The 12962-nt window shown below is 36.2% G+C and overlaps 1 protein-coding gene across 5 annotated transcripts in view; it reads right to left on the bottom strand.

Moving 5' to 3' along the window:
- Positions 1-2534: 2534 nt before the first annotated feature.
- The window catches only part of ADAM28 (ADAM metallopeptidase domain 28), a 76546-nt gene continuing 66118 nt past the window's right edge, over positions 2535-12962 (bottom strand). For 2 of the 5 annotated variants that reach the window (XM_066351850.1, XM_066351871.1), the window contains 8 exons: positions 10647-10806; positions 9518-9598; positions 9117-9195; positions 7063-7171; positions 6098-6176; positions 5373-5438; positions 3691-3753; positions 2535-3156 (listed from right to left, as the gene is read on the bottom strand). In XM_066351850.1, the coding sequence (XP_066207947.1) occupies positions 3136-3156; positions 3691-3753; positions 5373-5438; positions 6098-6176; positions 7063-7171; positions 9117-9195; positions 9518-9598; positions 10647-10806 (658 nt within the window). In that variant the 3' untranslated portion in view covers positions 2535-3135. Of the gene's footprint in view, positions 3157-3689; positions 3754-5372; positions 5439-6097; positions 6177-7062; positions 7172-9112; positions 9196-9517; positions 9599-10646; positions 10807-12962 lie in introns of those variants that run through there. The other 3 variants (XM_066351860.1, XM_066351880.1, XM_066351890.1) reach the window with 3 other exon arrangements.

Here is a 12962-nt window from a genome sequence, read left to right as displayed (position 1 = left end):
ATTCCTGGGTTAAGGCTGGGTCTTCTGAAACCTCACACTACAGAGAAGCTCTATTTTAAATAAGTTCATGGCCTGACCTGTGGTGGCACAGTGGGTAATGCATCGACCTGGAATGCTGAGGTCGCCAGTTCAAAACCCCAGGCTTGCCCTGTCAAGGCACATATGGGAGTTGATGCTTTCTGCTCCTCCCTTTCTCTCTCTCTCTCTCTCTCTCTCTCTCTCTCTCTCTCTCTCAAATGAATAAATGAAATCTAAAAAAAAAAAAAAAAAAGTTAAGTAAAAAATAAATAAATAAATAAATAAGTTCATGAGTGAACTCCAACTTGTAAAGAAAGGCTGCTATAATAATGTAGATGATTTGACAGGTAGACTCTGGATTTGGTGGGGACTGAGCTTCATTTTTGAGGCAAGAATCAATTTATCTAGAAATTCACGGCCCTGGCAGTGTTGGCCCAGTGTGTGCATGTCCCAGGTTTGATCCCTAGTCAGGGCACACAGGAGAAGCAACCATCTTCCTTTCTCCCTCTCCCTCACCCCCTTCTATCCATCTTCCTCTCTCGCAGCCAGTGGCTCAGTTGGTCCTAGCATTAGCCTCAGGAACTGAGGATAGCTTGTTTTATTTGAGCATCAGTCTAAGATGGGGTTGCCAGTTGGTTCCTGGTCAGGGAACATGCAAGAATCTATGTCACTATTGCCCCTCAAAAGAAAGGAGGAAAGAAAAGAAAGGAAGGAAAGGAAGGAAGGAAGGAAGGAAGGAAGGAAGGAAGGAAGGAAGGAAGGAAGGAAGGAAGGAAGGAAGGAAGGAAGGAAGGAAGGAAGGAAGGAAAAAGAAAAAAAGAAAGAAAGAAAGAAAAGGGAAGAGAAGAGAAAAGAGAAGAAAAGAAAAGAAGAGAAGAGAAAAGAAAAAGAAAAGAAAAGAAAAAAAGAAAGAAAGAAATTCACACTGCAAGGGCAAACAAATTTCTTTGGACAAAGTCCCTCACGGAAAAGAAGGCCAAGGGTTCAGATTCATGCTGCAAATGGGTAAAGCAGGCCAAGTATAAAAATTGTATAACAGTACAAATATTGATCGACTTACGACCTATGCAACTTACGACCATTCGACTTGACAACCACAATCGCTAGCCATTACTACTCCGCATTTGGCAGCTCAAGCATTGCCCAGCTGAGCGTACGACAGTTCGGACCAGCTTCCAGCAGCACTACCATCTCTGCATGCACCATTTCAACTGTTATCCCAGACTCGGTACAGCAATTTGTGTTTTGTGTCTTGGATATTTTTCATCAAACCCCTCCCAAGATGTCTACCAAGAGGAAATTGTCTTTGCAAATATTAAATCAGTTGTACTGGTAGTGCAGTATTTTACTTAAACCTGACAAATGTAAAAATAAGAAACAAAATGGTGCAGAGATGATACAAATGGCATAAAATGAACCAAGAAAATTATGATATATAGCAATAATGAAAGAAAATTGTGATAAAATATGACTTAAAGATTTTTATAACATTATTTCACAGTACTGTACATATAGCCTACTCAATTTACAACGAAATCATGTATGACCGGTCTGTCGGAACCAATCGTGGTCGTAAGTCAAGCACCAGCTGTATTGGTGAAGTAGAAAGTGTGCCCTAATAATGGAAGCAGTTGTTTTATGAGTCAGGATGACTTCCATTACACATAAGAGAAAATACAACTTGAAATGTCTTAAACAATAAGAAATTTTATTGATCCTATAAACAGGAAGTCCCAACAAAGTGTAGAGTGACTCCAGCAGTATTAATCTACCAGTTCAATGATATTATTAAAAGACCAGTATTTATTTTTTTCGTGTTTCTGCTCTACCTTGTTTAGTATACATACTGAACCTTCATAACTGCAACACAGCTGCAACATTACCAGATGGGATATCCAGATGCCAACATCCAGAGGAAGGGATAAGGAGATTTTTCCAAGCTTTCCCCTACATATCTCCTCTTTTGTCTCACTAGCAAAAGAAAGAAGGCGAGGGAAATATATTCACCTCCTAATCAACTACCAGTAAGGGAAATGAGATTATTATATTGACTTAGAGTAATACAGATTTACCCATGAGATAAAGTTAGAATTATTATTTTTTTAAATATAGACAGATGAACAAATTGGCATTCAAAAAGCAAAAAAGAGTTACTTAGCAAGCTACCAACAATGTGTGCTCCAGCACCAGTCTGCTAAGCTGATGGTTGCTATGAGCCTGTGATTCTGGTGTTGACAAACCTCTTGATTACTTTTAATAAGATGGAAATCTGAATGTTTATGCAAGCTGTTCCAATTTTTAAATATTGGCAATAAATTTAAATCATATTAAAATACTTTGAGGCCCAAATTATTCAGGTATAATAAGACTAAATCTGCAATTCATACATATCTGGAAGGCTACCAATTTACAAGCTCTGATTTTTTAAAAAATTTAACTAAAAGTTCTTTCCCTAGAAAGAGAACCTCACTTTAACCTTGCCAGTAACTAAATTATACAAATTTCTATGAAAAATATTTTAATTAGTAAATTTTATTCAATTGTAGCAAACCTCAAATTACACAACTAATATAGATTGTTGAAGATAATGTAGAAAAGAGATATATAAATCAGAAAGTGTTTATATAATTTTTCTTCTTGACAAAGAGTTCTAATTTGACTGATTAATAGTTAAAACAATCAAGTTGGTGTTAAACCTCTAATGATGAATGTACTATTTTCTCACATCCTTCCCAGTATTTTGTGATTTCTTGTTCTTTGTTTTCATTAGAGGGTGAATTAATTCTTACAAATGAGAAAATCAAGGTGTTCAAAATATTTGAACAAATATTAGTCAACATCACCATATAAATAAAAAGGTGGGCGAGTGGGTAGGAAAGTCACCTAATTAGAGATTTTAATTTCATAGCTGTATCTGTAGAGTCACCTTCCCTCCTCTGAGTATGATGAAAATTTTTGCTATATTTTGTTTCAAATATAACATGAATCAGGAAATGTTAACCTGCTGGGATATTAAGAGCAAATAGTAAGAAGATAGTCTGTGTATTTTTCTTCTATGCAGATTGTCCAGTCTTCCAAGTTGATCATTAACTCACCAATCCTTGCTTAGCCATTGCTTCAGACATTTAGATTTGAGCCCTAAAAAAGACAAAACCCTTCAATTATCAACTTTTCCTAAAAATGTATATATGTCTCATAACTGAAATATCAAGAAATTAAAATTAATTCTCTGTAGTCATACTTTCTATTTTATGAATTATTTGATCCATTACAGTGAAGGAATGAAAACAAAGTATAAGAAAAGAAGATGAGAAAAATGTTACCCTAGGATGTAAATATCCATCCAGCTAATTAGCATAATATGGAGATGGTGGGGGAGCAGGAGAAGAGTTATGAGATCTTAAGTAATTATTATTCCATAGGCTACTTCCTCTATTTTACTATCTGAGAAAATAAAGAATATTAGGATCATCGTCATTTTATAGCTAAGACCCAAGCATCTTCTTCCTCTTGATTGTTGGTCAAACTCAGAAGGAAAACGTATGTTAGCACCCATCCTACAGTCATACAGATATTCTTAGTGAAAATCTTCTAGGAAGACGTGGTTAGAATTTCTCACCCAGTCACTAAGGATGCTACAAGATTGTAATGGTTTGGCTAGAGATCTCTTACCTTAGGCATAGACATTGGCTTATCCTTGCAAACAGCAGAGGAAAGTATCTTTCTTTCTTTATGCTATATTAGGGACAAAAAAAATGTTAAGTCATTAGACATGCTATGCATTTCCCACCTTAGCTATACTTGTTTCCTTATTTAAATCATTCCTGACCTTCTCATCACTCATTTAAATTCTACCCAACTTTCAAGGTTTACTTCAAATTTCAGCTACTTGGTCAATAGATCTTCCTGCTTTAACCACTCTGACCCCATTGGTTTTCTCCTCACCATATTTTCTCATCAGGAACACCTGCTTTAGCATAAATAATATATGAGCAATTAAGTGCTTTATATATATTTCACTTGTTTTCCTACTGAAATTGTAAAATTTTTAAGAAAATTTTTACTTTTTAAAATTTTTTACTTATTGATTTCAGCAAGAAAGGAGAAAGAGAGAGACAGAAACATTGATCTGTTCTTGTATATGCCCTGACTGTGGATCAAACCAGCAACTTCTGTGCTTCATGATGATACTCTAACCAACCAAGCTATCCAGCCAGGTCAATTGTAAACTTTCTTGAAAAAAAAAAACCCTTAAATTTTAGTTCTTTTATTTACCCAAAACAGAACAACAAATTTGAGGAAATATATTCATTAACTATTTGAGTGATAAATTCTATCTTTTACTTCATGAATGCTGGCTTTTAGTCAAGGTTTGCCTGTATGTGGTCTGTCTTTCATGGCCTACGTCCTATAGAAAATATGACCAACATAAGCCTTATTCTATCTATAAGAAATAAAAAAGTAAAATAATATTTATAATAAAATTTTATATCTTCCAAAATCAGCATCCAGAAACTATCAATTGAAAAAGACAGTGTGTCCTCGACAGCAGAACTATTTATCATTTCCCAACAATTATATAACATAACTATATATTTTCAACAATAATAACAAATTTACACCCATAATAATGTATACATAGTAAGTAGGCCTTGCTATGATATCTCAGATTAGCATAGAGAGGACATATCTTGAAAAAGAATCCACAAATTTAGAGACACTATTCACCTTGAGCACAAGAGACATTAAAAAATTCACCAGTGACCATGTGATACAAGGAAGGAGAAAGGTGACAGAAATGTAGGGTTTGGAGGTGGTGGATACTCTGGCTTTGTAATTAGCTAGTAAGAAGTAAAAAACAATAATTCAATGATTGGGCCCTAAAAACAGATGTGATTAGTAGACATGCTTAAATTATTTTCAGAAATGGTTGATTTATGACTTTACACTTGAGAATGGTCTAAATCGACTTTACACATGAGAATGATCTAAACCCACAAGTTCGATTGCTTCCATTTAGGTGAACGCATACAATTGAGAAATGAATCCAATGTCACTAGCTGCATGATTGAGATGCCACTCTGTAAAGCCGAAGGCACTCTTCCTGTAGTGAGTTATCAGCTTTAGAAACATGGAAATTCTGTTTTAAGTGTTAAATTTAGGAGTATAATAGACACACATTATCACATTTTATATTTTCAAAAAGTTGTGTAGAAGAATATATACTTTATATTAATATTCACACGTATTGCAATATTCTTCTAAAGAAATAATTGGTTATTGTGGATTATGTCTTTCACTAGTATTCCTTAAGGTTAGATTGGAAGTGATATTTAGGAAAGTGGCTAACTCACAAAAGAAGCTGGAGGCTCATGGCCATCTATTGGCAGATTAGGGGCATGAAGCTTCATCTGATTCATCTAAAAAGAAAGAAAAATATTTTAAAATAAACATCAATTTTCTATGTTCAATTTTCAAATAAGCAGTCCTTTCAGAACATGGGAGACCAGTACTAAGATGATACAGAAGACTGGATGGGAAATCGCAGTGGTCCAACTGCTGCCCTCTGCTGTGTCCACAGCTATCAGAGGTTGGTAAGTGTCCATCAAAAACATTATTACCAATGTCATTATCGTTAATCAACTTCTGCTAAATTTTTTTAAACTTGCAGGACACAACCAGAGTATTAGGGCTTATACATATTACATATACTTTCATAAAAATGTATGTATTACTGCCTTTACTGGGACATTTTTCAAGGAATAAGAAATCAAAAAAGAGAAAGAAAAAGAAAGAGAGATCTGACATCTGTCCTTCTGTTATCTTTTTTCGGTTTGCATTTTGTTCAAAAATGCCTCTGGATTTCTGCACGTTAGGGAAAGTCCTCTGCATTTAGCCAGAGGCAGAGAAGAACTTTCTGTATGTGTAGTTACAGAGTTCACAGTCCTTGTTGCATACTCACAAGTGCAGTGAATCTGTCACACACTGATGAGTAGAATGGTAGCTAGATGGCCAGGACAAGAGAAAGAAAGAATCACGAAGTGGAGTCCACAGCAAGCACAGTATAAGCTATGCTCACCTGTGGGGGTTGAACAGCCTTCACTGTCTGAGGTTTCCTCTTCTGTCTGCGTGGTCGGCTGCCAGTATTGGAGAGTGGCCTGTAGGTGAAAGAATATCATACAAATTGACTTAGCAGTTTGTTCAGCATGAGGGAGAAATTCAATAGAAAGTTGCTAATTTCCTTTCACTGTTGTATCATCCTGGGTCCCTTGGATGTTCTTCAGGCTTCCATGTCCTATAACTAATAATCACTACCACCAATTTTTTTTTTGAGTCTCTTGCAGAGCCCTGGTTCCAAATAACAATGGAGTTGAATCTAATTTTTATCTAAATTTTGCCATTTAATTAATGACTTATTTTATTCCTTCAATATTTATTAGTAGCCCATTATGGGTAAATAGCCAGTCTTTAAGAATGCAAGAAAATGTTGTAGTGTCAAGAGCATGTTCAAAGACTGACTGGTCCTGGTATGTATCAAGACTGTATCACTTACTTTGTATGATTTTGAACATATTTATTAACCTTTCTGAGCTTCTCTTTGCACAACAGTAAAAATGTAATATGCATGACCTTGCAGGATTGTTGTAAAATTAATAGATAACATCTTTTCATCTATAGAATAAAAATAATAGTTGTTACCTCATGGCATTCTTGTGAAGATTAAATGAGATAATGCACATAAAAGGATTTAGCATAGTCCTAAGATAACGATAGATGGATTCTTAAAATGAGTGCAAAATACTTAATAATGAGAGAATTAATCTCATTATTAATTCTGTATATATTAATTAACAGAAAAAAATGACATGTCTTGCTGTGGAATATTTCTCAGTAAAAGAGAAACCCAGCTTCTGGTCCAAGCAAGATGTAACTGCACTTATTTCTAGATATTTGAAGTAAACCAAAATTAAATTTGAGAATTTGGGTCAAATCTTTGAATTTAAAGTAAATTAAAAGCCAAAAATTCCCCAGATAAAAGGCTACTTCTGGACTTTCTTCTGCTTTCTTCTGGTGTTGTGGTGCCAGATTACTATAGTAACCACCACAAATATGACGGCCACAGGGAACAGCACCCCAACCACAATGGAGAAATCTGCAACAAAGAGAACCCAGGCTCAGTGAGGGTGGGAGAAATTCACACAGACACATCACATTAGTCTTTATTCTTCATTTAGTACAACTGTCAGCTACCCTTTCCCCAGAGAACATGTATTCTCTAGAAAATTGCTCATAGCTAGTAAAATGAATATTAATTTGATCATGATTAGTAAAATATGATTTAGGTAGGAGAAATAAAAAAGAAACTTATATAAAACATTTCACAGGAGATAGGGAAAACAAATACTACTGAGAATTATTAGAAGGAATAATGTTTATAATAATTGAAAAATGAATGGCTGGGAGATTAGAACATATATTAAGTAAGGGGATGACAGAAAAGAGTAAAATATTTTTAAAATTCAACTCTGAAATGAGACAGGGGAAAAGAAATTAAGGCCTTGAAATTATATTCCCATTAGTAGCAAATAACAAGCTGAGAGGTAAGACAACTGATAGAGACATGACTCAGTGTTCTATTGATTTTTGCTCTATACTGGAAAAATTATACATTGAAAAAGAATTATATGACCCTGTGAATTTGGGAAGAGTTTGAACAAATTTTCTTGATCTATATGGTGTTTTTTTTCTTTTACCTACTTATCTAAGTAATAAATGTAACTTAATTTTTTTCAAATTTCAAATATTCACTTTTCTTATAATAATCAGAAATCACAGATCCCAGGAGGTACAAATTTGAAGAGTAAACAGCTGTCACTCTCTTATTACAGAGATCAACAAGTCAATAAGATTATATTTTATATAAATGCAAGGAAACTTCACAAGTGTGAATACACATACATGCAGACAATAGTAGCAGAATTCTAGGTAAGACAATTTTAGTTCAATGTCTGATACTTTCCATCCTCTATAAAAATGAAAAGAATTACAGAAATATAGAAAGTAAAAAAATTTATGTGAACAGAAACAGACTAAATTATAGTTCCAAATATCAGAAGTATATGCTATTTTATTCTTCTTAGGAAGTCAATAGAGAATGTGAACTTGGGACAGATGATTCATTCAGGCCCGTCCTTACTCCTTGTGTATGTACGTAGAACAAGAGGGCCTCAAGACAAAGCCCTTCTAGAGAACTCTCTAAAAGCAATGGGGGATGCAAGTGTTTGACAGGCAGCATAGAAGTTAACAGCAGATATCCAAACAAGATCAGAGAGAGAAGGAAGAATCAAAGAGCAACTGAGTGCAAAGGAAAAGCAACTTTCTCAGGAAATAAATGAACTAAAGACCTCTCTTCACATGGCAAAGAACCCTTCACCATAGTGACTAGAAGTGGGGATCTACTCTGGCTGCTTCCCACCCTGATGGCCTGCAGGGACATGTGTCTATTTCTTCCCAGATAGAGTTCACAGCCAGATCTCCCATCAAGAGAGGTTATTGCAGGTACAACAAGTACACACACATGCAAAGAAAACCCATATAAACTAATTCAAGTGAACCTAATCCCATATTCAACAAAATATCACATACCCTGGAGCAAAACAAACCAATGGAATACAAGAGACAAGGTGGAAAAACAGAACAGCCAAACTCAAAAGAAATAGAGATAATTCATATTTCAGAATTAAACCTACAAAAATAATCTGTCATATTTTTGGAGAGTTTTATGAGGATGTTACATCTACACACTAAGTCAAGGCTGGTATGAAAATGAAACAGAAAACAAGAAAATTTAGGGAATTAAAATAAGATAACACATATAAATTTTGAGAAAATCTTTTGTATGTAGAGCAAATGCAAAGGGTGGAAAATAGGATTAAAAATTGTTTAAAGAGACTTTGAAGATTGATATTGTAGACCGTTATTTACAGAACAGGAATTCCCAAAAGGAAAGAAAAGAAAAAATGAAATATTTTGTTATATGAAAGGAAAGCTTGGAAAAGAAGAGCAATTTCTCAGGTTAGACATGTAATGTTACCTACGGAAGACCACGGTGGAGTCATCACAATCAGGAGGGGCCCAGCCCTCTTCACACTGACACTGGAGCTCGTGGTCACACACCTGGGGGTGGGGGGCAATGATCTTGTCAGTTTCCACATTAGACTGACCACAGACCCAAGGGCTTATGCAGTCCCTATTAAATTCATTCTGAGAACATTCTATTCTGTGTCTTTCAGTCATCTACATAACATACAAATCAATAGCAGGAATTTCATATCTGCCAGGTTCTTAGAAGAACTTTTTCATTGAGACACATCACTGAGGGTTAGACAAACTTAGTCATGTTAACCATTTCATGCTGCAACATTTGCTTACATCATCAAAATGGACTTAAGCACTATGTAAGATTCAGCAAGCTTGAGGAAACATTTTGAAAACCTACAGCATGTCCTTTGCACTTAGATGAGCAATTGGTTGATTTGTAGGCTCTCTCGATATCCACACATTCTGCATTAATGCAAACCTGAAAATGAGGTGAAAATCATGAAGTTGACATAAATGTCCAATGACATCAGTTCTGCAAATTGTTGTCTGCATCGAATTTGGTCTTATATTATTAGCCACTATTGCCATTATTAAAGTTACTCTCTTTATTAGAGAGATCACAGCACTCTTCTAAAAATAGGAAAATGGGATTTAGGTAATTTTTATAATAAAATGTTTAGAAAATTCTCTTTAAAGTCACTTTGTACCTCAAGGGTCATTCCCTTAATCCACCTCTCCAGTCCAAATCTTAAGCACAAAGCTGAACATTACACATGATACAAAATACCCATTACAGCCAAAAATATTGTGGAAAATGCTAATATCATATCTTCTGCAATACTAAAAAATTATTATTTATGTAAAAATAAATAGTATTGTTAATCTATTATTATCAGAGTGACTATCACTCATTAAACACCTACCAATTTGGGGGCAATAAAATTTACCTAGGTTTAACAACCTAGTGCAAAGCACATAAAAAGTCCTTATTAAATAATACTAAAGAAATAAATGCAAGCAGGTATACACACATAACATAAACATTGCCTTGAAAATTGCTCCTAAAAAGCACAAGGAGGCCTTGTAAAAACAAAACAAAACCAAAACATAAAAAAATTGAGCCCTGGCCGGTTGGCTCAGCGGTAGAGCGTCGGCCTGGCGTGTGGGGGACCGGGGTTCGATTCCCGGCCAGGGCAATAGGAGAAGCGCCCATTTGCTTCTCCACCCCCCCCTCCTTCCTCTCTGTCTCTTCTTCCCCTCCCGCAGCCAAGGCTCCATTGGAACAAAGATGGCCCGGGTGCTGGGGATGGCTCCTTGGCCTCTGCCCCAGGCACTAGAGTGGCTCTGGTCATGGCAGGGCAATGCCCCGGAGGGGCAGAGCATCGCCCCCTGGTGGGCAGAGCGTCGCCCCTGGTGGGCGTGCCGGGTGGATCCCGGTCGGGCGCATGCGGGAGTCAGTCTGACTGTCTCTCCCCGTTTCCAGCTTCAGAAAAAAAAATTGAATAAAAACTACAATTTTAACTTACCTTCTTATCCCCACACTTAGTTCCATTGGCCACCATGCTTATTTCTTGACTGTTGTCTTCAGGATCAAATGTTTTACATGTCATAAAAGTTACTATATTTCCCTTCCAGGGCAAGTTATCTGATCCACCTCGACAGAACAACTTCCCACACATGGCATCACTGAGGAAAAGTCAAAATTCACTGCAGTTGAAATACAAAGACTTAAACTGAAGTTTTATACAAATATCAATAGCTCCTTGACTATCAATATTTAACTAATGGTATTTCTCCCTATAGCAGAGACTACTGGTTCTCCTTAATACCAATTTCCCTCTTATTCTTCAATAATTGAACCATCGAATATGCAAAGGCACATTGTTGCTGTAACAACAGCAACAAAAACACATTTCTCCGATACTCATGCAACTAATTTTGGCCAATGGCCTAAGATTTGGCAATGGGAAGGAAATAGAGTCTTAAGTACTAACTCTTGAAGGTAGCCTTACATTTTTGTTTTGTTTTCCATTTTTGCTTATAGGAGAGTGATGGGACTGGTTCTGGAGAAGCTAAACAGACCAAGAGAAACACTTGAAAATGGAGGTCATATACATGATGGAACTAGAAAATACAAGGGGAATGAATTTCTAACATAATGGAAGGCACCTAAGAAGTCAGTTTCAGCTAACATTCCTTACTTATTTTCACAATTTGCAGCAGAATAATTTTCTCAACTGTGGCTATGTCAATATCCCCCATGCCATCATGTGGGGTTACTGAAAAATCTATCTCCCTACAAAAAGAAAGGAAACTATCCAACACTCAATAAAACTAGTTATTTACTTTTAAGGAGACTAAGGACAGTGCTAATATGCTAATAACATTAGAGTCAATTGCTTTATGCAGAATTCAGAAGAGGGCTGTGTAAAACTATTTTGAGAACAGATAAGAATCAGTCTTCTGATGTCTTTAGGGTGGTTAGAAAATATGATTGACAGGCAGAGAAAGAAGTAGTAGGGTTTGGCTGGTTAACACCAGTTTGGCAGAACCAATACCAAATTTTTTGTTGAGTTTGGTGAACTGGTTGTTAAAAAGGCACGTGTGATCAGGGTACTCTCTAAGGTGAGTGCCTCGGTAGCTGCTCAATGTGGAAATAACAAATTTATATTCCTTACTGTTTTTCAATGTTCATTTGTGCAACAGCATATTCTAAGCAAATTTAGTAATGCTCATTTCATCCAAAGGTAAAAAACATTGCAAGTGAGGATGCAAATCAAGAAGAATTTGGAGAGAGACCTGAAGATGGCAGCAGAGTAGGCAGACGCACAGACTCCCAGCTCTCACCACCAAACTGGAATACAAATCAATTTAGGAACAATCAGCCTGAAAAACCAACTCTGGACTACAAGAACAGCTCTCAAAAACCAAGGAGCAAAGAAGAAGCCACAACAAATCTGGTAGAAAGTGTTCACAATAGCGAAGATCTGGAAACAGCCCAAGTGTCTGTCAGAGGATGAGTGGATTAAAAGCTTTGGTACATATATACTATGGAATACTACTCAACCATAAGAAATGATGACATCGGATCATTTACAATAACATGAATGGACCTTGATAACATTATACGGAGTGAAATAAGTAAATCAGAAAAAACTAAGAACTATATGAATCCATACATAGATGGGACATAAAAATGAGACTCAGAGACATGGACAAATATGTGATGGTAACGGGGGGGGGGGGGGCAATGGGGCGAGGAAGGAGAGGGGGGTGGGAGGAGGGGAGGGGCACAAAGGAAACCAGATAGAAGATTAGAAGGTGATGGAAGACAATTTGACTTTGGGTGAAGGGTATGCAGCAAAATCAAATGTCAAGCTAATCTGGAGATGTTTTCTCTCAACATATGTACCCTGATTTATCAATGTCACTGCATTTAATTTAATAATAAATAAATAAAAAAAAAGAATTTGGAAATATCCTAAATAACAGTTTTGTTGTTTTTTGTCAGGTATTTTTCCATTAATGTTTTAAAACTTTTATAACATAATTTAGTTTTGTGTACCTCTTTTATTGTTCTTAAGTATTAAATACAAAAAATAATAAACTACCTTTCAGCATATCTATTTTTTATACTTAAAACAATCTTTAGGAAGACTGCCCACAGTGGTGGAAGCCACAGAGGATGTGACAATGGCCTGAGCACAGGTGCAAAGCTGCCTGCAGTGGCGGGCCAGCACCCAAGCCTGAATGCCCGAGGCAGTGGCAACAGTTTTGGTAGGCTGGGTGGGCAGACAGACCACACATCAGAACACAGTGGTCATACCCATTGGACTCCTGTG

The sequence above is a fragment of the Saccopteryx leptura genome, chromosome 1 (assembly GCF_036850995.1).
Source record: "Saccopteryx leptura isolate mSacLep1 chromosome 1, mSacLep1_pri_phased_curated, whole genome shotgun sequence".
NCBI classification, from domain to species: domain Eukaryota; kingdom Metazoa; phylum Chordata; class Mammalia; order Chiroptera; family Emballonuridae; genus Saccopteryx; species Saccopteryx leptura.
Note: the sequence above shows the minus strand (reverse complement) of the source record. Positions and strands in the feature narration are given on the sequence as shown.